General features: G+C 41.6%; 1 protein-coding gene across 1 annotated transcript in view; it reads left to right on the top strand.

Annotated features, from left to right (window-relative positions):
• Positions 1-7,062, top strand: part of LOC137411317 (pigment epithelium-derived factor-like) — a 58,420-nt gene extending 51,358 nt beyond the window's left edge. Inside the window, exon 8 of the mRNA XM_068096677.2 lies at positions 6,591-7,062. Coding sequence (XP_067952778.2) covers positions 6,591-6,910 — 320 coding nt within the window. The 3' untranslated portion in view covers positions 6,911-7,062. The remainder of the gene's footprint in view (positions 1-6,590) is intronic.
• Positions 7,063-25,721: the final 18,659 nt, after the last annotated feature.

Below are 25,721 nucleotides of genomic sequence, written 5' to 3'. Positions count from 1 at the left end.
GTAATCCAATATTTCTTGCATTGGCTTGCCTTCCCAAGCAATACATTGTCTTTCCACTGCACTCTTCAATTTGGGCAATAGACCATTAATAAAAAGGGGTTTTAAGGCATTGTCAATTTGTGCCCGGTCTATGCCTGAATATAGTCGGACAACATCTCGCAATCTGTCCAAATAATCGCTAGCATCTTCGCCTGTTTTCTGCTTGCATGTAACCACTTTGTTCCAATTCGTCACTGGTGGCAATTTTTTTTTATGGCCTCTATCAATTTATTGATCTGTGCCCTTCTAGCCTCCGTGGGCATGTCTACCTGTCCATCTTCCGTATTTACCCAATTGGCCTCACGCATTAAGTTCCTCAAAGTGGTGGTATTAGGAATTAACCATTTTAAAAGTATTGCCATGTCTCTTGCAGTGGGCAACTGAGTTTCCACAATTAACCGCAGTTCCTCCGCAAATTGAAGTGGATCTGTTTTGATTGATGGCATACTACTCTGCAATGCCTTCAATTGATGTACCTGCCATGGTCTATACATCAGATCTGGATGTTGCTGATTTGCCCCTGGAAATTGCCGCTGAGGAAAATTCATAACACCACATTGCTCAAACCCTCCTTGTGAGAGAGTCAACTTTTGATATTTCCATGTCTCCGATAAGGTGGAGGAGTTTCATCTTCCAGTTCATTTGTCTCGTATGATCTGGCTTCTGGATACAATTTGGGTTTGGATTGCTCTCCATTGCTGACTCGAAGAGGCATCTGATATGCTACCTTACACAACCTATGCTGTATCTATTTCACCTCTTTCTTCAAGCCCCCCATTTTGCTTTGGTCTCCCTTTCCCTAGATTCAGCGTCCCAGTAATAGAATGGTTGCCAATCCACTTTGAACTTCTGTCGCCCTCTTGCTTCCAATTATTTTCTGAGTGTTGCCAATACGTTTCTATCAAAAGTGCCCTCCTGTGGGAATCCATTTTTTTCGACCTTTCGTCCATTCATACCAGGATTCCACATCTTTAAGTGATTCTGCCCCATATTTCTGATACATGGAGCTGATACAAGCACCTCTTTGACTCAAATCCAATGGACCTTGTTTAATCTTGCAGAATCCACTTCCCATTTTGCCTGTGTGTGAGTACCTCTTTATACTCACTCAATATATCAAATAACTACAAGGACTACACATCGGACTACACCTGTATCCACTATCAACTGTGTGTACTGCAAAAATCGCAGAAGTTTGTTCCACCTTATACAAAGTAGCGTTGAATGCGTTGTTGTCTAGCTTATTCCGATAAGCTCTACTCTGTGGTCTTCCAGGAAGTATCTCCCCACCTGTCCACTTGATGACTGCAGGTGATTTCCAGAGAGTCCCCCTGCCCTGTGGCTTTTCCCACACCCCAATCTCACTGATCAGTGTTGCAGATGAGTCTGGATCAGTAAGTCCTGTTAAGGGGGGGTCAAACAAAATAACCACATAATCTATCTATAATGCCAGTAATCTCTGTGTGTCTGTCTGTGTGTTTGTCTGTGACCGCTGTTTCTCGACAACCACGGGTCCGATATACTTGAAACTTGCCAGGTATATTGCTGGGGACCCGAGGATGTGCCTTTTCAAGGTTTGAAATTAATCGGACAAGTACCTACCGAGCTATGTCCAAAAAACGCTTCAACCAATCAGAGAGCAGCGAGCTATCACGTGTGCCGAACGTGGCGATCAGACTCTGCCTCGGACGGCACATTTGACAGCGTATTCATTTATTTCACGTTGGAAAACTATGTTGCCGTTAAACTATGTTTTAAAACGAATTCAAACTGCGATTAAATTAAAACGATTCATCCTAACTGCGATTTGCGAACTTCCGGACAGTGAAGACTGTCCGGCAGCACGCTTTCCGGCAGCCAATCACAGAACGCTTTGTTGCGTAGGCGTGGCCGATGTGAGACGAGCGGAGCTGAGCGCGTTACGAGCTGACCGCCATTACGGTACGTAATTCGATTTCTTATGCGCATTATTTCTCCCAATTCAGTCAGAGCGAAGGGCGGAAGCGAAGAGCGTTGTATTTTTTGTTTACGGGCGTACGGGCGGGGTAGAGCGTACGGGTAGCGTTTTTTTTTTTTTTTGGCAAGGAACGGGCAACCACGCGTTTGTGCACGCGATGGCGATTGCTTTACCAAACTCCGGAAGCCGTTCGCTTTGGACCAAACCATTGCATGTAAATAGAGGGGGGGGTTCTGTGGTCGTTGCGAATGGACCAAACCATTCATGTAAATAGAGGGGGGGGGTTGTCACTGTACTCGCAAGCCGTTCGCCGTTCGCTTTGGCGTTGCGAATGAACCAAACCATTTCATGTAAATAGAGGGGGGGGATATAATTTTAGATAGATATATAGTACGGGCATATATATAGTACGGGCATGCCCTAGTATAACAAATAACCACTAGACTCACCACCTCGCTCATCATCCCAGGTTGTCTGCACCTTGATGTTTTGCAAATGTCTCAAAGCTTCTTTCCTGAGACCGCACTTTTTATTCATCCATCAATTGACTTGTTTAAATTAAATTTAAATAAAAGCAGATCAGATTAAATTAATCAGATCAAAATCAATCAGATCAATCGGATCAGAATCAGAATCAATTCAATTATGCAATTTTAATCAATTTATCAATATTCATCAATAAAATTCTAATAATAATATATAATAAAATAATATAAATGATAATATCCAAATTCACATTTATCAGTCTGATACCGAATTGAAACCCATGTCTGATACTGAACTATGATATGGGATCAACATTACTCTATACCTAAACCTTTTCCCAATGTTGCCAAAACAGTTCCATCTACTGACGGGGAATATGAGCATCGGTCGTCACCGTTTGACCCATATCTGCCATCAGTTGACAAATCACCGTTCTGCCTCTGGATCATATCTGACATATTTGTTCAATCCTGTGTGGTCATTATATCACAAATTAAAGTTGAACAACCACTGAAGGCAACTCAACCCTTCATTTGTGAGACAATCAGCGAAAATTGCTCCGACAGATATGAGCCAGTCCATTTGGGCAATGTCTCACATGTCACCCATGTCACATGTCACGTGTCACATGTCACACGTCATGTGATGTCACATGTCATGTCATGTGTCACCCACCATGTCTCACTTTGAAAGACACTCAAAGTTCTTGACAATTAAAATGGCGTAATATTCCTGAAATGTGTACCAATGAATGGCAATCAATTTATAATATTTATCAATGGAATCCAATCATACCGAAATTTCGACACTCCAATAAACTTTGTAACTTGTAATACATCATTAATCCTGCAGGGCTATAAAGCTATCCTTAAAGTCCATGCAATCGATTTACATCAAAACCCAATGATGACATGCCTGACAATCATAGCAATTTTCATGATTGTAAAATCATGACCATTGTAAATCATTGTAATTATAAATTGTAAATGTAAATTTACCATAATTGTAAATTGGCAATTATAAATTATAATTTGTAAAAAAAATTGTAAATTGTTACCATTTTCAGAGTCATACCATAATCATCCATTGCAGAAGACAAACATTTCCTGTATCAACACATCCACGTGGTATAATCAACAATGAAACAGTTATCATTAACAAAATTTGAGAATGAACATCAATAATAATCAACAATATGACAATCATAATGACAATAATGAATCTCATCAACAATGAGAGAAAACGATGAGAATGAGAAACAATGAGAGAAATGAGAAAACAATGAGAACTATGAAAGGTGAAAACAGGTAAAAGAAGAAGCAAAAGAGGAGGAAAGGAGAAGGAAAGGGGGGAGGAAAAGGGTGGGGAAGGGAGGAGGAGAAGTGGCAGAATGCCAAGGGAGGAATGAGGCTGGGGGAGGGGTGGGGCTTAGGGGTATTTACTATGCGAAATAAGACACTCATTGTATTTTCCTAAAAATAACTGTGTATGATTGGCTGCACTTATTCTCCCTTACAAGGCTGTGAAAGGTTATATGATGGATACTATTGTCCCTCTCAACCTTGGTGCAAATCATACACTCATCTGTGTATTATTTTAACGATGTAAACTGTGTCGTATCATGGCACTCATAACACTATGGGGCCATATTCTTTAGGGAGAGGGAGAAATTTTAAAAATGAGAATGAAAAACACATACCCACACACACAAAAACACATAAAGCCACATAATGAGGTGATATGCTAAATCAACATGGGATCCAATGGGATATGGGATCAACAATCCTTTACATGCCTCATACAATCAGTAATATAACATGATTTGGAGGGGATGGATAATGGTAGAATGAAGTTAGGGTTAAGATTGGGTTGGGGTCAACAAATTCATGTACATGTAAATTCATTCATGTATAAACAGATCACAATATATTTCATCATTGGTTTCCCTCCATTTAATTGCCTTGTCAAATGTCATAGGATCTTATATCAATAAATTCCCTTTTTAAAATCTTAAAAGACAGATGAAATATAAAATGATCAAAGGTACATTTGATGGTTCTATTTTTTTAGAGATTACGGATCACAGTAGCATGGGATTGGCTCTCATTAAATTTCATCTTGATTGAAGGATTTTTAGCTGTGGTCCAAGATGGCCGCCGCCATAAAAAATCCTAAAAATATATTTTTTTTTTTCTAATCAGGATGTAAAGAGGTTACATTTAAAATCGCTTCTGATTCCATAGATAAGTGGACGGGAACCAGGACAACACCAAACGGTTACCATGGGCAACCTGCCTGCACGCATTCCAGTGGCAGGGTCAGTGTGTGCAAATCTTACGGGACCCAGGACACAACACCAAACGGTTACCATGGGCAACCTGCCTGCACGCATTCCAGTGGCCGGCTGAACGTGGAAAAGAATGCCTATTTTTGGACTGTCTGTCGACTCGTGCAGACAAATTGGCTAAATGCTAAACAATGCTAAATACTAAACTCACCTTTTTGTACCACACTGGAAATGCATGTTTGAAAATCGAATCCAGCCGATTTTACCATTATTTGGCTTACTGTACAGATGCTGTATAAAATCGCTTTTTACAAAAACCGCGAATATGATTATAAATCAAATAGTGTCCATTCTGCAATCTGCTCGTGCCTGTGGTCACAACCAAGCAGGATCTCAACCATTATTTTAACGGGAAAATCGACACACTTATAAGTCGTTTGATCACGAAAACGAGCAGATATTTAATGCAGACTATTAAACTGGAAATCATTTTGAAGATATTTACAAAATTGACGTTCTATTTCATGAATTCATGACGTTCATGAAATGAGCAAGAAATATACAAAATCCATATTTCAGTTGTACATGACAAGACGAATGCAGCACCTGTTGGCTAACGCCCGGGGTTCGTTAGTGGCTCTTTGCACTCGTCTCATTAAACTCGTAAAATGTACCGAAAAAAAATTCAAATTACAGAAAAAACAAAAAAATAATTGATTATTAATTTTTAAAAATTTTTTTTAATCGTCATGACTTCTGAAATTTTAAAACAAATCCTTCATGAAAGCACAGCACCTTTTCTAAAGACAAAAGGCTTTAGTGGATATTTGTGACGGTTCATGGCACCATCCCTCAAAAATGCGTATACATAAATTTTGGAAGAAAAAGAGAAAAAAATCGTCATGATTTCTGAAACCTGTTAAAAGGCCTCGTGATTTTTTATTTCCTTTCCTTCCACATATCAACAAACACACAAAACTCAAACACTGAGCTATTTTCACAGATTAACATCAGACTACACAGATAACAAACAAAAACTTACCTTGTTTACCTGGGCAGTTGAGTCCCTACGGGCCACCAATTGTAGAATAATAATTTTAACTACTGTTCTACTTCAGAAACTTCAGAAACTCGTTTTAGCAAAATCAATGTTTTATTCACTTCTGAGAATTTGTTGTATACTAAGCCGAGATCTTTAATGAGTCTTTGTTCCAGAGTCTGTTGAAGCTTGTTTGGTCGGTCTTGGTTGAAGCTCGGTCTGTAGGTCTTTTGAAGCTCGTTCAGTTGTTGACCAGTCTCCAGTTGGTTGATCAGTTCAACTGGTCTTCAGTTCTCACTCCTCTTCAGTTCTCTCTCCCAGTCCACTCTCTTCTCTCTGCTCGCAACTTTCTCCTGGTTTTAAAGCCCCAAACTCCTTTGATGTTGCAGAGCATGCAGGGTGTTCCTTATCCAAAACCTTATTTGGCTCTCTTGGCCAGCAAATACTTATTTCTGTTCAAGAGGTCAAATACTCTGACCTGCTGAAAAAGAATTTGCAGCGTGTGCGCAGTGCCCTGAACATAGGCTATTAATGATCGACAGGTGGCGGTCCAAGAGCGTTACACATTCTTGTCTGAAATTAACTCTCCTGACCACCTGTTAATTCTAGTTCTATGCTCTTTTGCTCATTCGTAAAGTAAAACATAATTCCACTTTAAACAAGATTACATTGATATATATTCTAGCAATATTGTCAATATGAATATTTATTCCCTGACACTGGCACACTAAGGTTAAAAAATGGAGTTAAAAAAATAACGTTTTTTTTTTTTTTTGCACCAGATCTTGATGATCTATTCCGTACTCCCAACCTCTCGGGTATCTCACTTGCACCACTCGCCGTCACTGGTGCCCTACACAAAGCAGTCATCAAGGTTTCGGAGGAAGGAGTTGAAGCCGCTGCATCTTCTGCCATTGAAATAACGCTCATGGCAATAAACCCTGCCTTCCTACCTGAACTTCTCCTTGACCGCCCTTTCGTATTTGTCATCAGAAATAGAAGTTCTGGCCTGGTGATGTTTATGGGGCACTTTGTGCAGCCAGAATCACACAATGACGAAAGCTCGGAGGAAAGTTCATCAGAATCCTCCTCACATGAATGAAACTTTTGCTGTTTCAATGTTATTAAATGGTCCTTTCACTTGGGTACTGAGAAAGAAAGCAACTGTGGCAGCATAAGTTGATTGAGCATAACAGGTAAAGGAATTGTTAGTTGTCCCATCATTGCTTGGAAATAAACAAAAAAGTTACCCTGTTTACTTGTTTTGAGTGGAAATCGTGTGTGAACAAAAGGTGGTGTCAGGACAAGTGTTGTCACTCAGCATTACACAAAAGTGAATAGGAAATGGATCAAGCACCAAGATATGCAGGAGGAATTCAAGAGAACCTGGAAGTTGAGGAGTTGTCAACACTGTGCCATTGGTAGAGAAATTGGAGTGATAAAGCAGAACCTCCACAGATTAGGAAAGAAATACCAGGAAACACAAACTAAATACACTTTCAAGTGGTCATGGGTTCAGTCACAATCCATCAGAGCCCGTGGAACAAAGATAAGAAAACAGAAAAAGTGAGTACTAAAACGTCATAACTTGATCATCGACATGGGATACAGTAAAGACTAGAACGGCACTCGGTAGAGCGCATACCTCCGCCGGGCTGATTAGTTAACGTTTTGTATCCACTGATTGGCCGGATCTGGATCCATACCTGAACCAAAATCTAATTGGGGCTTGTTTTTGTCACTTATCCAAATCATACACCAAGTTTTGTCATAACTCGTTTATAACTTTTTGAAATACCATGCTATGATATCATATGTATCGTTTTTGGCCCCCAACCTTCAATGGTGAAGAATCACTGAAAAAAAATAATTTAAATAAATAAAATAAACATAGGGGCAATACAAAACCCCTGGCACTCACCTGGTAGAATAAACAGTATACTGCACTAACTAAAGGTAATGGCAATTCTGATGAAACTTGACCATAACCTTCATCACCCGTCTTGTGCCAAAGTTTATTCACAGCATTAAAAAAATCGGGCCGTGAGGGGTCTATTGAGGGGTTGCCCCGCAAAATAGGTATTTGCTCTTTTCTCTGAAACTACACACACAATTTCAGTGAAACTTCACCACAACCTTCATCACCCATGATGTACCAATGTTTGTTGAAGGCATTAGAAAAATTGGGGTCTGAGGAGGTATACAGGATGGGAGGTAGGGTAGGGGTTGCCCCCCAAAATAGGTATTTTATTGTTTGTTTAAAGTCTTATGATTATGTCAGTATGATTTACATGCTGCCCTGTCTTCTAGAAACCATTCAAATTGGTTTAAAATACCTTTAGTCAGTGTAGTATACGGTTTATTCTTACAGGTGAGCACCAGGGGTATTGCCTCTATGTTTTATTATCGAAATTATCAGAAAAAAAAAATTAAATTGAGCATTTCCATATTCACCATGAACAACAGGTATCATTGAACATTACTTGGAATAATTGAAAATCATCACACAAATGTTGAGGCCAAAAAGAGCAGAATGCTCAACGGGGGTTTGCCAGAAGGTCCTTTCGGAGAATCTGTTTCTGGTGTTTGTTCCCCCTCCATCCCCTCCCTTACCTCAAATGGCTACACAGTTGACACCGCACGTGACAAAGCCAAGTGCCTCAACTCTGTGTTTGCCTCAAAATCTTGTGTCCCAAATCCATCTCTCTCTGCTCTCACCTTACCCAGTCGAACCCAACTGCTCCTGGACTCTGTGTCCTTCTCTCCTGACAAGGTGGAGGAGTTTTTGTCAAACCTCGACTCTGATTCTGCAACTGGACCAGACGGTATCAGCCCACGGGTCCTAAAATCCTGCTCTGCCTCTCTATCTCACCCTCTCTCTGTTCTTTTCACCCTCTCTTTTGCTCAAGGTCATCTGCCAGCATCTTGGAAATCAGCAACCATTACCACTTTACACAAAAAATGTGCAAAAACAGATCCTTGCAACTACAGACCAATCAGCCTGCTCCCAATAATCAGCGGGCAGGTTGGTGGTCTTTAAGTGTTCTACAGACTCCTCTCCAGCGTAGCTCCCCCAGCTCTGTCTTTTTTTTTTTTTTTTGTCTTGTTAATAACAGAAAAACTTTTTTTTGAAATACAGACTTCTTTCCTGGAAGTCCGAGCAGTGTCCATGTGTTTTATACCTGTCCCACCCCCACCGCCCCTTCCCATGCCTCCTCCCCCCCCCCCCCCCAAGCCCTCTCCCTCCCACAGATCTCCCGATGTCCCTGTTCTCTACTGTTGTACTTGTGTGCTTCCCTCTCTCTCCATCTTGTCTCCAGCTCCCTTTATCATATGTTTTATGTCAGTTTTTTTTTTGTGATTAATGTTAGCTCTTACACGAGCCTCGGTCTTGTACACAAAAAAAAAATATGCACGGACCCATAAATAGATAGTGAGAGTGAGATTTGTCAGGATTGAAAGACATGTTCCAAGTGTTTTACCAGCTTGTGATTTTTTTCATGGTCAGAGAGGGAAGAGGCTGCAGCCTGTCTGTCAGAGGGATGTCACAGCAGAGAGTAGAGTCATCAGCAAATAAATAAAGGGGATTTTCCAGAGAGGCAAAGAGATCATTTACGAAGATTAGGAATAGGACGGGGCCAAGAACACTGCCTTGAGGCACTCCAGCCTTAATATGGAGAGGAGATGAAAGGATTCTGTTGAGAGCCACACATTGACTACGAAAATAGAGGAAGTCAGCAAGCCATGTGTGGAGTTGGTCTTGGATGACATCGGCAGAGTATTTGGAGAGTAAGGTAGGACGCAACGAAATTAAATAATATAAATACTAAAAATAGAGGCAATGCCACTGGGCTCACGTGGTAGAACTAGGGAATCACTGTTGGGCATGGATGACCGACAAAATATTGTCGCATGGACCCTTCGGTTAACACCAGGGACCGCGGAAGACCAGAACGGCTTTAACGGAGGCAACGACCAAACACGGATTCGGCTATAAAACGCGGGAGGAAGAAGGAAAGTGGAAGCTGCGGGAAAAGCGCGTACCTGTGGAAGACGAACCGACGCCAGCTTCGATCCTGCAGGGAAATTAATAAACCGAACAACCACAAGATTTAATGTACAAAAATAAACACTTTTATTCCCGGCACCCGATAACAATGAAATGCGACGGTAATCAAATAAAAGTACTAAATTGAGAAGTCCCCACAACTCACTTCAGAAACGAACAAGTAGTCAGGTTGACTATGTTAACAAATATAATTTCGTTCAAAATTTTGGTAGATTAGCAAAACTATACATTTTTGGAATATTCAGAGCATGAGGAATCCAAAAATTAATGTTTACATTTGCGTAGACACCTTTGCGAAAATGACACTCAGGACAGTGATGTGAAAATGACACTCAGGACTGGTTTCCTCCAGTGATTTCCTGGAGGAAACCCAGGTAATTCAGTTACCAAGCAGCGAGCTAGCGCTTGCCAAGCCCACCGTTCCTTATCAATGGTTTTGAATGGTGTGCTTGCTCTAATACTTCAACCACTTGGCGAGCTCTCTCCAAGAAACTTTGTAAATGAACACACCTGATGTTCTTGAGGCCCGACCATAGATCTACTGTAATCTATATATCCCAGAGAGGATAACATAAACCCTCCTGCCACTCCCATATAGAGTGGGTGCAATCGTTTTAAGAAATTATATATTAGTAGATAAAATTAAGCAATACGTTGTAAAAAATAAAGTAATATGATCATGTTAATAAAAAAATTTAAAAAGAAAAAAAAAATAATTACACAATGAAATAACAATAAAATACATACATATGCACGACCAACATAGAGTTAGTTCAGCGAGCATAGTTCTGATAACATCAAATCTACTTTTCATTTAAAATATGAACGAAGTAATGTACAGCACTGTTCTGTTGTTCAAACGGTTTGTTTTTACAACTAAATTCACATTCAAATACAATACAAACTAGAACGCCACTCAGTAGAGCGCATACTCCCGCCGTGGGTCAAGTTGGAATAGTACGATTTCACAAAAGTTTGAGGGAGTAGTTCAGTGACAACACAAGACAGACACTGCACAGATATATATTTAGAATATATAGAAGATAATGTAAAAAAAAAACAAGCCAATTTCACTTACATTTTCGGATTCAGCGTTCAATTCCATATAAGTGAGTGTATTTTGAGGCATGTGTGACTTCAAATAAAATTGTAAGCCAGGAAAACGTTCGTTTCATTCCTTAGGGATACAACATGTAAATCTGGCCCAAACGTCAAAACAAAACTCGCTCATTTTAAGTCGTACAAGCTAATGCGACCACTCATTCTTCTGGGAAGAATCCCGTGCACATGCTTGTCACACTTATAACTCACCTAAGTCTTTATAAGTTCATCAAATACTGACACCGCGATTGCCATTCGCTGAGGTAAATGTTGATATCTCTTCTGAGGTAAAAAAAAACAAAAAAACAGTTTAAAAGCATTATACGTATCAAACGATACATTTTATGAAACGTGGAAACCTAATACACACTTCGGTTGTTTTATAATGACAGAATATGTCTTTATTAGAAAGAAAAAAAAAAAATCTTGAAGACGACGCTGCTAACAAAATACACCGCTCTAACGCTTAACCACGAGTTTAAACTACATTTACAACAAATATGAAAACTATTTTCATATCACAATGTTAAATATAGAATATATAGAAGATACTGTAAAAACAAAATGAGCCCTTCCTTCAAAGGTAAGCAATCCTTCAAAAAATTCCTGGATCCGGAATAATATCCTGAGCTTCACCAAAAACTAATCAATTCTTCCTTATCCCAAGGGCAATCATCCCACCAATTTTCATCCAAATCCGTTCAGAACTTTTCCAGATATCTTGTTCACAAACACACGAACACACACACGCACACGATCGAATGCATTACTCCCGCCTGAAGGGATTTTGTGAGTCCACTCCAGGATCCTTGTTGAGCTATTAATGGGGAAATTTTTTTTATAAACTCATTTGTAGTTTTGATAGTTTTTTCCCATGAATGATACAAATGAAGAGCAGGGCTCTTGCTTGAGACGGACGAAGTGACGGGCAAGACACAAACTCGTCCGAGAAGATGTTTATTGTAAAAACCAACTCGGGAACTCTAAAAAGCCCGTTTATCGGGCTACATATATATCACAACCAGAAAGCACAACCGAAACCGAAAGCCACGTCTCTCAGGCGAGGCGCGCTTTGGTGGTCACGTGACCGACAGGTGCAAAGGATTATAACCGCACGCGCGGCACGCTTTGGTGGTCACGTGACCGGCCACCCCGGCGCCGTGGTTTGCCCGCCGGTTACGTCACCGGCTGGAGCAAGGAGATTCTGTTGTTGGTCTCGCTTGGGGGACCCATGGGTCGCTACACACGCGACCTTTGAGCTATAGGCGAGTGGTGTAGGGTGCTTTTGGGTCGAGTACCCCTCCCCATCTTAGAACAAAACACAACCTATTTTTTCTTCAAGGGAGATGTCTGGGGAGTTAGAAAATCATGGTTGTGAATATGAAAGCATTGCACATCACTCCGAGAATCACATTTACATATATATATAATAGGTGCTGATGTCGATGCCGAGAGCCGATTTGACATGACAGCTTTTTTGCCTCGAAGGCATCAATATTGATGCTATATGCACAAATGTGGTATTAAAATGTGCAGGAAGATAAGACACACTCAATAAAATAGGATTGAGGCTTAACAAATAACTTTTATTGGATAGAAATGACAAAATGTTGAAATTAAATACTGCAAATTCACTTCGGTTTCATCGATAAAGTGGGACAAATACATTGTAATTTCAGAAATATTAGCTTCATAGTCATAAAGTTTATGTTCAAATTTCCCCTTTTCATTTGTGTAAATCACATTATTAAGCAAAATGTTAATATCAATGATACTGATAATTATATTGTCTAAATCTAACGTCACCCCCCTAATATTTTACCAACATCCAGAAATCGCAGTAGTATATACATGTCATTCTGATGATGCTCCTCTGTGGAACAGTACGGCTGCCATGGCATGAGTAGTTGACTTTCCATCCAAAGTTGCTTCATTTTGGTCAAAGTTATCAATGGCGCCGTTGATGATAGGATAATCATCAATGACCCTCAGGTTTTGGAGTCTTTTGGGTATGTAAACATCCTCTGATCTACTTGTCTGATCAATGGCAGCAGATGTGAGGAAACGCCGTACTTCGTCGTATGATACACAGTGACCCAGTGAATGAAGTAAGTCAATGATGTTCTTACTTCCAAATTGGTGATGTACTTTTAAGGCTAGGTCCAGGGTTTTTGCTGTGTCCACATTTTGGTTCTGTGATATTATGTCATGACATATGGCGATCGTTTTCAGGTTGCTCTTTGAAACACCCTCGTTGCTACAGCTAGTTATATTCGTGTATGATTTCTCACTGAAGCACCACTGAATGAAGTCATACATAGCATCTGGAATGAAGTTGGCATACTGCTCAATGTTTGTGTCTTCAGCTGGTGCATAGACACCAGTTGCATGCTTGATGTCAGCCATGTGCTTCCTCAGTATGCCAGCAGCAGTGTGCAAGATAGGGTTTTCATTCACTGGTTCTGCTTGTGCTGTAGAAACCAGTTCTTCATAGTCATCATCATCGTTTGCATCTTGCAGAGCAGTGGCCTTTTTTAGTGCATCACCCAAGGTCACATAAGAGGAGCACACGATGTCAGTACAACGTAATGTAACACAGACCAACTGATCACTGTAATGTTTGGTTAATCGTTCCTTCAATTTCCAGGCGGTGTACTGCTGCGCATTACTGGCACCCAATTCAACTAAATAGTTGATGAACTGTGCTTTCAAACTGGCAAGGGTTGTCACAGTCTTTTTTTTGGAGAAGACAGTTTGGTCCAAATGAATTTTAAGTTCATCAAAGGCTACATCGTGTAATGTAACTGCTGCTGACTCTCCTGACTTGTTTTGCGCAGCAGCTATGTTGAGGTCTGTTATATAATGTCCATAGCATAATCGGTGGTATTTGGCATCATAGGCAAACAAATCTGAATACAAGAGCATTCGCATATGAATGGTGTCGTCTTTTCTTTTGCGGGCCGCTGCAAGAACCTTTTCTCTGGTGGTCTGTCCGATGCCTGTGGAAATTTGTGTAAGCTTTTTTCTCTTTGAAGTGTTCCGTTTGCCACAAATGAAACAATCATTCCTGATGTCAAACCCGCTTGTTTCACTTCTCATGAGCCTTGAAGGTTCCGTAGAGATGGACTCCGACGTACACGGTTGTTGTTCAGTATCGGTAGATTGGCATTCAGGCAAATTTGACTTGCTGGTGTAATTGGCACGACATGATTTATGGAAAGCCACTTTCAGATTCAGGCTTAAAATCTCTTGTTGCAAAGGCCAGAGTGCTTCATAAACATCATCTTGTCTCAGCTTACTTCCTTTTAGAATTGCATTCAAGCCACCAGCAGTTGGGTTCTTAACCACATGGTCCTTTTTCGGGTCAAGAGTTTTGGAGCATATATGATACAATGGTCCGTATCGATTTTTCGACGTTTCACAGCTGGTGCTTCCAAATCCATGGTAGAAGGTTAGTGATGACCATTGTCAGAAAAGTCCATCTGGAAAGAAATATAGCAAACCAATTGTGCATTTTATGACTACAGCATGACAGTTTCAACAGAAAATCTACATACCCCAATGAAGGTTTAAGTCAACAGATTTTCAGTATTTTGCCTTAGTTTTCTTATTTCCCCCTTAAAACATGCCATTTTTTTAGTTATACATGTTCTTGGTACTCTTATGCATAATATTGCTACATTATTTCATTCAGAAAAAGTTTATATCTTTCAAAATCTTACCTTTTTCCTTGACCTCAGAGTTTTGTTTGTCCACATGGAGACAGTTGGAAGCGGAGAGGATTGTGTCATCAGTCACATGACATAAGGGGATGTCCCGAAGTTATTTATAGCTTTTACTTTCAAGTACCTGTAACTCTTTAAATAATGGTCAGACAGTTTAGGTATGTATTAGGCACTAATAGGAAATCATATATGGGGAATCATTTGCCACCATCAGATTTCACCTTGGAACAAGGGATCAAGGTCAAACTGTCAATGGAGCATGCAATGCTGGGGTCAATGACCTCTCAAGGTCACCACAGGTCAGAAACAAATTGCCTCCATGTCTGACATAAAACCTTGGGGTATGTAGATTATATGCTGAAACTGCCATGCACATAAAATGCACAATACCTTCCATATATGACCTTATCTGCCCCACTACTTGATGTTTTGGCGGTATTGCGATTTGTGAATTTCAATAAAATATTAGGGGGGTGACATTTGATTTTGACAGTATAATTATCAGTATTATTGATATTAACATTTTGGTTAATAATGTTAAATACACGAATGAACAGGGGAAATTTGAACATAAACTTTATGACTATGAAGCTAATATTTCTGAAATTACAATGTATTTGTCCCCATTTTATCGATGAAACCGAACTGAATTTGTAGCATTTAATTTCAACATTTTGTCATTTCTACCCAAGAAAAGTTATTTTTTTAAGCCTTATTCCTATTTTATTGATTGTGTCTTATCTTCCTGCACATTTTAATACCATATTTGTGCATATAGCATCAATATTGACGCCTATAAAGGCAAAAAACCTGTTACGTCAAATCGGCTCTTGGCGTCAACATCAGCACCTATTATATATATATATGCAAATGTGATTCTCGGAGTGATGTGCAATGCTTTCATATTCACAACCATGATTTTCTAACTCCCCAGACATCCCCCTTGAAGAAAAAATAGGTTGTTTTTTGTTCTAAATGGGGAGGGGTTAGACCCATTTAAAGGCCCCTTTTGAGATTTCACCATTAGCCTACTAGGAAGCTGAAATTTCGGCACAATAGTGAGCACGTCCTTTGTCAAAAACTGTATTTTTTGGTTTTTGATTCATCAATTTATTGAGGAGTTCTTTAATTATAAGCGATTAATTAAGTACTTATTTCATTAATTAAATTTCCTTTCTCTTCTGACCATTAACTCAGGCACCATTTGAGTTAGGAAGCTGATATTTGGACATTCCAATGACCAGGTGATTTGGCTGCAAAGGCTATTTTTGATTTATTAATTAATCAATTAATCAAGGAATCGATTAATTATTAAATGAATTCGATTAATGGCCAAAAAATTTTTTCCCTTTAGTTACAGATTCTGATGAAATGGTGGTGGTGGTGCACTGTGGTATTGCCGGGTGCCGGAGGCGCCCCGGCAATGCCGCGCTGTCTGATATTTAATTATTTGGCATGGGGGCGGTGTACTTTGAATGTATCTGTACTTGTTTGTTTTCTTGTTTGTTTGTTTGTCCGGGCGATATCTCAGCCATCCTTTGAGCTAGGAAGCTGAAATTTCGGCACAATAGTGAGCAAGTGCTTTGGAAAAAATGCTATTTTTTATTTTTTGATTAATCAATTAATTGATTAGTTACTTAATTATTATCGATTAAAATGCATCTCCGTCATTTTTCGATCGATTGAGTTGAAACTTTGACCAATCACAGTATGTCACTTGATGGATGCATATCCTAATTATGACGTCATCGGTCACGTGACATGGCGGCGATATTGGATTTTATGAAAACCTTTAAAATGCATCTATGTCATTTTTCGATCGATTGAGTTGAAACTTTGACCAAGCACAGTATGTCACTTGATGGATGCATATCCTAATTATGACGTCATAGGTCACGTGACATGGCGGCTGGTTTAACCCTGGTGTTGGGCTAGCGGCTAGGGTGCCGGCTTAGGATCCTAGGATCCTGGGTTCGAATCCCGGTGATCGCTGAATTAACGCCAGGGGGGTTGACTCAGCCTGTCATCCTTCCGAGGTCGGCTAATTGAGTACCAGTTCACTGGTAATTCCCTGTTTGTCGTTAAAGGCGGCAAAAAGGGTTGGCGTCAGGAAGGGCATCCGGCCGTAAAACATTGCTTCAAAAAGGGGACCAAAAAACAACAACAACCACGGTTCCCGAAAAAGGCCAACCCCCGCTTTGCGGGGAAAAATGGCCTCTAAAGGTGGTTAATTAAGTACTTATTTATTTCCTTTCCCATCTGGACATTATCTCCGGCACCTTTTGAGTTGGGCAACTGATATTTGCACACGACAGTTACCAAGTGATGTGGCTAAAAGGATATTTCTGATTTATTGATTAATCAATTGATTATTTATTTATTAATCAATTAATTATTTAATTTTTTCAATGAATGACATTTCATTAATTTTCAAAAAGTTACAGCTTCGGATGAAGCACGGGTCGTTTCGGTATGCTATTAGCCAATTGATTAAGAAAATATTTTATGATCATTATTTATTGATTTTAATTATGCAATTAATCAATCACTACTTTTTTAACGTTTCCATTTTCAGCACACACAGCACAAGCACAAGCACAATCTTCTTTCACGTCCCTCGAAAGGACCAGGACATGTGTTCCATTTGTTGTCATGCGCGTCGGTGGGCACCCGGTTTTGCACCCACGGGCACACGTGGGCACGTGTCGAGTGTCTTTTGTGACACCCCCGGGGCCTGTCTCTTTGCGCTGCATGGTGGTGTCACCGGGCGCTAAAGGGCAAAGGTCATACACTAAAGCCAAAGGCGCCCCAGCAATGCCGCACTAGAGGATGTTATTTATTTATTTGGCATGGGGGCGGTGTACTTTGAATGTATCTGTACTTGTTTATTAGCTTTTCTCATCATTCATCAATAACTATATCTACCACAACCCTCTTGCAAGTTACTGTGTTTCCTTCACTCCTTTCTTTTCCTGTTAATTATCTCCCTAGCTTATGTCCAACTGTGGCACCACTGTCAGTATGTTGCATTTTTACTGTCATCACACTCTCATGAGCTGATATTTTGTACACAAAAACAGTGACACACAACATAGAGACTTACAGTTAAATCACATTACTCAAGATAAGGTAAGGATTGTCCTTCTAGCCAAGACATTGAGAGATAACTATATGTTAAGCACTGAGTCTGTTTCAGGCTAAGTCAAAGGCCCAACAATTAAATCTGTACTTCCATCTTTCAGGTGGAAAATTGAATTGGCACTGAAAAGTTTGAATATTCGTGTATGAACAATTTTATTTTTAAGCTTTAGGGCTCGCTCTGGACCCTGCTGGAGATCTGCGTGGATCTTACAATCTTTAGACCGCTCAATTGATGTTGAATAATCCAATAAACTTCTACTTGTTGGAGTCTCACCCTGATTTGGGACTTGCAGGATAGGCAAGACTTGGAGGTATGCACACTCACCTCTGAGCTCATAGCTTGGGTTCGAATCTCGGCCCAGCTATAAATTGAATAGTAGAGGAGTTATCGCCAGCATACCGGCCAAATTATTGCCTTGACTGTTTGCTGGGGAGGCAATGGCAAACTACCCAATATAAGATGTGCCTAGAATCTGCTTCAGCTGTACCAACGTTCCGTTAGTATGGTACATCTCATCTCAACCCTGATCCTAGAGTTATTAACAGCCAAATAAACGATTTCCAAATTCCTTCTGGGAAAGCAAAGACAAACTACCTCACCGACGCAGGTAACCATTGCAGTGAGAATGCTTTGGTAGCACTGAACCCCCTTTTGGGCGGAGTGTCATTGATATAATAAAACAGTGATTCTTGCTATATGCTGGCACACTAAGGTTAAAAAATGGAGTTTAAAAAATAACGTTTTTTTTTTTTTTTTTGCACCAGATCTTGATGATCTATTCCGTACTCCCAACCTCTCGGGTATCTCACTTGCACCACTCGCCGTCACTGGTGCCCTACACAAAGCAGTCATCAAGGTTTCGGAGGAAGGAGTTGAAGCCGCTGCATCTTCTGCCATTGAAATATCGCGCACGGCAATAAACCCTGCCTTCCTACCTGAACTTCTCCTTGACCGCCCTTTCGTATTTGTCATCAGAAATAGAAGTTCTGGCCTGGTGATGTTTATGGGGCACTTTGTGCAGCCAGAATCACACAATGACGAAAGCTCGGAGGAAAGTTCATCAGAATCCTCCTCACATGAATGAAACTTTTGCTGTTTCAATGTTATTAAATGGTCCTTTCACTTGGGTACTGAGAAAGAAAGCAACTGTGGCAGCATAAATTGATTGAGCATAACAGGTAAAGGAATTGTTAGTTGTCCCATCATTGCTTGGAAATAAACAAAAAAGTTACCCTGTTTACTTGTTTTGAGTGGAAATCGTGTGTGAACAAAAAGTGGTGTCAGGACAAGTGTTGTCACTCAGCATTACACAAAAGTGAATAGGAAATGGATCAAGCACCAAGATATGCAGGAGGAGTTCAAGAGAACCTGGAAGTTGAGGAGTTGTCAACACTGTGCCATTGGTAGAGAAATTGGAGTGATAAAGCAGAACCTCCACAGATTAGGAAAGAAATACCAGGAAACACAAACTAAATACACTTTCAAGTGGTCATGGGTTCAGTCACAATCCATCAGAGCCCGTGGAACAAAGATAAGAAAACAGAAAAAGTGAGTGCTAAAACGTCATAACTTGATCATCAACATGGGATACAGTAAAGACTAGAACGGCACTCGGTAGAGCACATACCTCCGCCGGGCTGATTAGTTAACGTTTTGTATCCACTGATTGGCCGGATCTGGATCCATACAACAACAACATGCATTTTAAGGCCATTTTCCCTGCTAGAGCGGGGCCTTGCGGTCCCCATGACAATCTTCTCCATTTTGCCCTATTTTCTGCATCTCTCCTTGTTAACCCCCTTGCCCGCATTTCTTCTTCCACCATCTTTAGCCAAGTCTTTCTCGGTCTTCCCCGTCCTCTACTTCCTTCTACATTCATTTCCATCACTCTTCTCAACCAGTCACTTTCATCCTTCCTCAACACATGACCAAACCATCACAACCTGTTCCTCTTCACAGCATCAATCACAGGCTCTATTCCCATCATCTTTCGCAATTCATCATTTGTCTTCCTCTCTCTCAACGATACTCCGCACATCCGTCGAACCATTCGCATTTCCACCCTTTCCAACCTTCGTTGCTGCTCTACGTTCATTACCCATGTCTCGCTCCCATAAATCATAACACTTCTCACACATGCAGCATACACCTTTCCCTTCAGCTTCAACGACACTCCCCTCATCATCAGCACGCCACTCAATTCCCGAAACTTCTTCCATGCACATCTCACTCGAGCAACCGTTGCCGAGTCTGATCCACCTTCTCCATTCAGCATGTCTCCGAGGTAGCAAAATGTTTTCACACCTTCCAGCTTCACACCGTCTCCAAGATCCAACTCAACATTTCCTCCATCTGCAGCTCCCTCTGTGCACACCTTACATTTGAATGTAGCTGCCACACTCGTTAATGACCCTCTCAGACCACTACATTTTTGATGAACCCACTCAGCGCACATTGTACACTGAATGGAGTTCACTCCGACACCCTTCCTACACACAGCACAGGGCCACTTCCCAGTTCTTTCCACCTCACCACATGCTTTACCACTTGTCATCACCTTCGTCTTTCCGATATTCACCTTCAGACCTTTTGTCTCCATACATTCCTTCCACGTGTTCATCTTTTCCTTCAGTCCATCCATACTTTCCGCAATCAACACCAGATCATCTGCATACAACAACTCCCACGGTAAACCCTCCTTTACGTTCTGAGCCAGCACCTCCATCACAGCTACAAAGAGTAGTGGACTTAGTACCGACCCCTGATGCACTCCCACCTTCACCTCAAACTCACCACTGTTCCCGTCCTTCGTCCTTACAGCTGTGCGCGCTCTTTTGTACATTGCCATCACTACTCTGATCAACCATTCCTCCACTCCTAACTTCCTCAATGCCCATGTCAATACTTTGCGTGGAACCCGATCGAATGCTTTCTCCAGATCAACAAACCCAAGAAACAACTTCTTCCTCTTCTCCATGTACTCCTCCTGCAACTGCCTCACAATGAAAAGCGCGTCTGTCGTTCCTCTTCCTGGCATAAATCCAAACTGCATTTCGTCGATCTTCACTTTCTTCCTTATCCTCCTCTCCAACACCCTTTCCAATACCTTCATTCCATGCTCCAATAACTTTATCGCTCGGTACGAGCCACACTCCAGAGGGTCACCTTTCCCCTTGTATAGAGGGACGAGAGTACTCAGTTCCCAATCCACTGGAATGCGGCCTTCTTTCACCACCAGATTACAGATCTCTGTCATTCTCTTCACACCCCAACTTCCTGCTGCCTTCAACATATCTCCCACAACTCCTGTCGGCCCTCCCGCTTTTCTACCCTTCATTGCTTTTATCGCTTCCTCAACTTCCTTCTCAGTTATCTTCTCTGCCGGTCCTAAAACTGGGTTACTCTCTATGTTGCCATCCCATTCATTCTCTGTATTCAACAGCATTTCCATATATCTTTTCCATCTTCCTTTAATTCCATCTGGGTCGACAACGATTTGTCCCACTTCATCCTTCAAGCAGCTCACCCCATCACATCACACCTCTCTTTCGCTATCTGCTTTGCAATCCTGAATACCGCTCTCTGACCCTCTTCCGAATCCAAGCGTTCTCCGAACATTTTCCTACATGCCTCCTGCGCCTTTGCTACCTCTTTCTTTGCAGCCTTCCTGGCTGCCTTATAACTTTCATGCTCTGCTGTTTCTGCTCCCGTACCCTTCGCCTTCTGCCACTCCTTGAACTTCTTCCTCTTCTCGTCAATCCTCTTTCCAACTTCATCATCCCACCACCATGTTTCCGAGTGCCTCGGTGGTCCTTTTGTCCATCCACATACCTCACCAACGGCTCCCAACAGACTAGCTTTCATTGACATCCAACCACTTTCAAGCTCAACCACATCATCCTTGACCCTTCTCAGCCTCTCTTTTAATGCCTCCCTTACTGTCACCTCTTTCAACCTCCACACCTTCATTCTCGGTTGGTACTTCACCCGCCGAGCTCTCCTCGTACCTTTCACCCTTACGTCGCAGACAACCAAGTGGTGCTGTGAAACAGCCTCCTCCCCCGGGATCACCTTTGTGTCTCGGAGGTGCCCCCTATCTCGCCTACGCACCATCAGGTAGTCAACGGTTGTCGTCGACCCACCTGACGTGTATGTAACAAGCTTATTATCCTCTTTCTGGAACTGAGTATTACAAATCAACAAATCAGCTCCATCAGCAAACTCCAAAATCCTTTCACCTTCTCCATTTCTCACACCATATCCGTAACCCCCATGAACTCCCTCAAAACCGTCCATACTCTTTCCCACATGTCCATTTAGGTCTCCTCCTACCACAACAACTTCCTCATCTTTCACGTTTTCCATCAGCTTCTCTATCGCACACCAGAACTTGTCCTTCTCTTCATCGCTCTGACCAACCTGCGGAGCATATCCCGAGATGACGTTCACCAAGAGCTTTCCAATCATCATTTTCACCATCATCAACCTATCACTCACTCTAGTCACACTCACCACACTATCTACAAACTCCTCAGAAAACAGGACACCAACACCATTCACGCCCTCCAGGCACCCTTGCCACACAAACTTGTATTTCTGTCCCTGCCTACCCTTCACCATTCTCACACCACTTCCCTTCCATCTCGTCTCTTGCACACAACATATGTCCACTCTTCTTCTGACCAATACTTCCACCACTTCTCCTGATCTCCCTGTCATTGTCCCTACATTCCATGTCCCAAACCTCAGAAACCGATCTCCACTTCGGGCTGTACCCTGCCCACATGTAGTTGTAATTGTCATGGTTCTCTTTTTGAGGCAATGTTTTTTTTTTTTATGGCCGGATGCCCTTCCTGACGCCAACCCTCTTAGTCGCCTCCTACGACACGCAGGGATACGGCGTACCTATTCTTATCCAGGGTACACACTGGGAAACGTTTAAAACATGGAAATCCTGGGGGGGGGGGATCACCGCTGCGGTTTAAACATTTAAATATATATTTAAACAAAACCATGAAAACAATCTGGGAAAAGTCTCTAAGTGAGAACGTGGATTTGAGAAAGCAGGAGTGCAGCAGGAAAGCAGGAAAGCAGGAGTGAAAGTACAAACGAGAATATAGGGGGCGGGGCACAAGTCGAGACGAGGAGGCCGCACGAGACACCAGGCCGCACGAGGCGCGGACAAAGAAACGACTAATTACACACAAATTTGCAACAACTACAAAACCAAAACCAAATAGAAACACACAATAACACATACACAACAAAATACGCAGCGGAAATTTGACAAAGAAACGAACGGGAAAACACTCAAACTTTGATGCCGTGGAGAGATCAAAGCAAGCCCCGTCGCTCGAGGGACCGGAAGCGGAACCTAAGGTAGGACGCCACGAAATTAAATAATATAAATACTAAAAATAGAGGCAATGCCACTGGGCTCACGTGGTAGAACTAGGAAATCACTGTTGGGCATGGATGACCGACAAAATATTGTCGAATGGACCCTTCGGTTAACACCAGGGACCGCGGAAGACCAGAACGGCTTTAACGGAGGCAACGACCAAACACGGATTCGGCTATAAAACGCGGGAGGAAGAAGGAAAGTGGAAGCTGCGGTAAAAGCGCGTACCTGTGGAAGACGAACCGACGCCAGCTTCGATCCTGCAGGGAAATTAATAAACCGAACAACCACAAGATTTAATGTACAAAAATAAACACTTTTATTCCCGGCACCCGATAACAATGAAATGCGACGGTAATCAAATAAAAGTACTAAATTGAGAAGTCCCCACAACTCACTTCAGAAACGAACAAGTAGTCAGGTTCACTATGTTAACAAATATAATTTCGTTCAAAATTTTGGTAGATTAGCAAAACTATACATTTTTGGAATATTCAGAGCATGAGGAATCCAAAAATTAATGTTTACCTTTGCGTAGACACCTTTGCGAAAATGACACTCAGGACAGTGATGAAGATAGTCAGGTTCACTATGTTAACAAATATAATTTCTTTCAAAATTTTGGGATTAGCAAACCTGTACATTTTTGGAATCTTCAGAGCATGGAGAATCTGAAAATCAATGTTGGCATTTGCACAGACACCTGCATGGCCGCCATTTTGGATTTTGAAAATGGCCGCCATAAAATACATATTTTGCGCTATCTCGGCTTCTAGTCAACCTAGAGACTTAATTAAATATGCTAATCCTATGTTTTCTGGGTCAAGGAATCCAATAAAGGCCTCAAAATAGTGCTCAAGATTATAGAAAAGCAACAAAGGTAATTGAAAACCATTGTCTTTATATTTGTGATATAACTGTATTACATAATACATGATATTGCAAGTCCTTTGAAGTTATAGGTTGTTATAGGAAGTTATAGGTAGTATCAGATTGAACTATAAGTCCTATACACAGGATCTACGAGGTCTATACCGTTCAGGAATATGCTTTTACAGATCTTCATCACTGTCCTGAGTGTCATTTTCGCAAAGGTGTCTACGCAAATGTAAACATTAATTTTTGTATTCCTCATGGTCTGAATATTCCAAAAATGTATAGTTTTGCTAATCTACCAAAATTTTGAACGAAAAAACAGTGAACCTGACTAAAGGGAAGATGAATTAATAAAAGGAAACGTCTTGTACTTGTAAATGTGGGGTGTGGGTGCAGACTTATCTCGTCTGTCGTCTTGTATTGTATTGTATTGTCTGCCGTCCAAAGACGGCTCCAATCGGCCCCGCTCGCGCGCCACCAGGCCTCGCTCCAAGCTCCAATCGATCGCACACCACGAGGTCCCTCGCTCCGAAAGCACCGCTCCAAGCACCAAACAGATGGCGAGCCAAGACCACCAGGACCTCTCAAGACCAAGAGGAAAAGCGCAGAGAGCACAAGACCGCCAGGGAGGGACATGCTGTGAAGAGAGTTCGAACTGCAAGAGAGACGTGCTGCGCAAGCAAGAAGAGCCGGATGTGCAAGACGAACTGCTGGATCTGCCAGAGCGAGCTGCAAGAGAGAAAATGTCGTTCGGCGCGCCCTGATATAACCTCCCCGGTGACGTCAATCTTGGCGCGCCACCAACCAGCGCCCTCCACCGAACCTCCTAGCGCCTTCCCTCCAATCACAGGCCCCTGTGGCGTGGTCACGCGATGTTGCTAGGCAAGTTCGTGATGCGAACGGTGGCCGCCATCGGTGGTGTCCTGGCCTGGTTTCTTGCCTGTTTTCTTCCGAAGTCCTTGTCAGGGAAGGGAATTTAATTAATGTGTGCACTACAGGGCCTGTCTAAGTGTCTACAGGTGTATGCATTGCCATAAGGGACAAAGGTTTGATTACCAGGTGTGACACACAGGGGTTTATTCTTAATCCCTACACTATCTAACACCCGAAAATCCTGGTATGTTCACAAGCAGACATCTTAACCCAACAAACCGGACTAAACATACAGAACTTATTACAGGTAGATTCCCTATCGCGACAGTCGAAGCATGTTACCTATTCAGATCTACCTAACTCTAGATATTGCGCTACCCTACCGACATAACAATATAACGGAGAAGAAAGTAAATACCTATTTTGGGGGCAAACCCACGATTTGATTTTTTTAATGCCGTGCACAAACTTGCCAAGCAAGTTTCATCAAGATTGTGTGTGTACATTCAGAAAAGAAAGCAAATATAGCTATTTTGAGGGTTAACCAACCCCTCCTCCCACTCCCCAACCACATACACCCTCTCAAACCCCGATTTTGCTAATGCAATGAACAAACTTTGGCACATCACGAGTGATGAAGGTTGTAGTCAAGTTTCATCGAAATCGTGTTTAGTTTCTGCGAAGAAGTTAATGGTGTTCTACATACAGCTTGGCCTGACTGACTCA

The sequence above is a fragment of the Myxine glutinosa genome, chromosome 1 (assembly GCF_964187855.1).
Source record: "Myxine glutinosa chromosome 1, kmMyxGlut1.1, whole genome shotgun sequence".
Lineage (NCBI taxonomy): Eukaryota > Metazoa > Chordata > Myxini > Myxiniformes > Myxinidae > Myxine > Myxine glutinosa.
The sequence above is the reverse complement of the archived record's forward strand: the minus strand, read 5'-3'. Positions and strand labels throughout refer to the sequence as shown.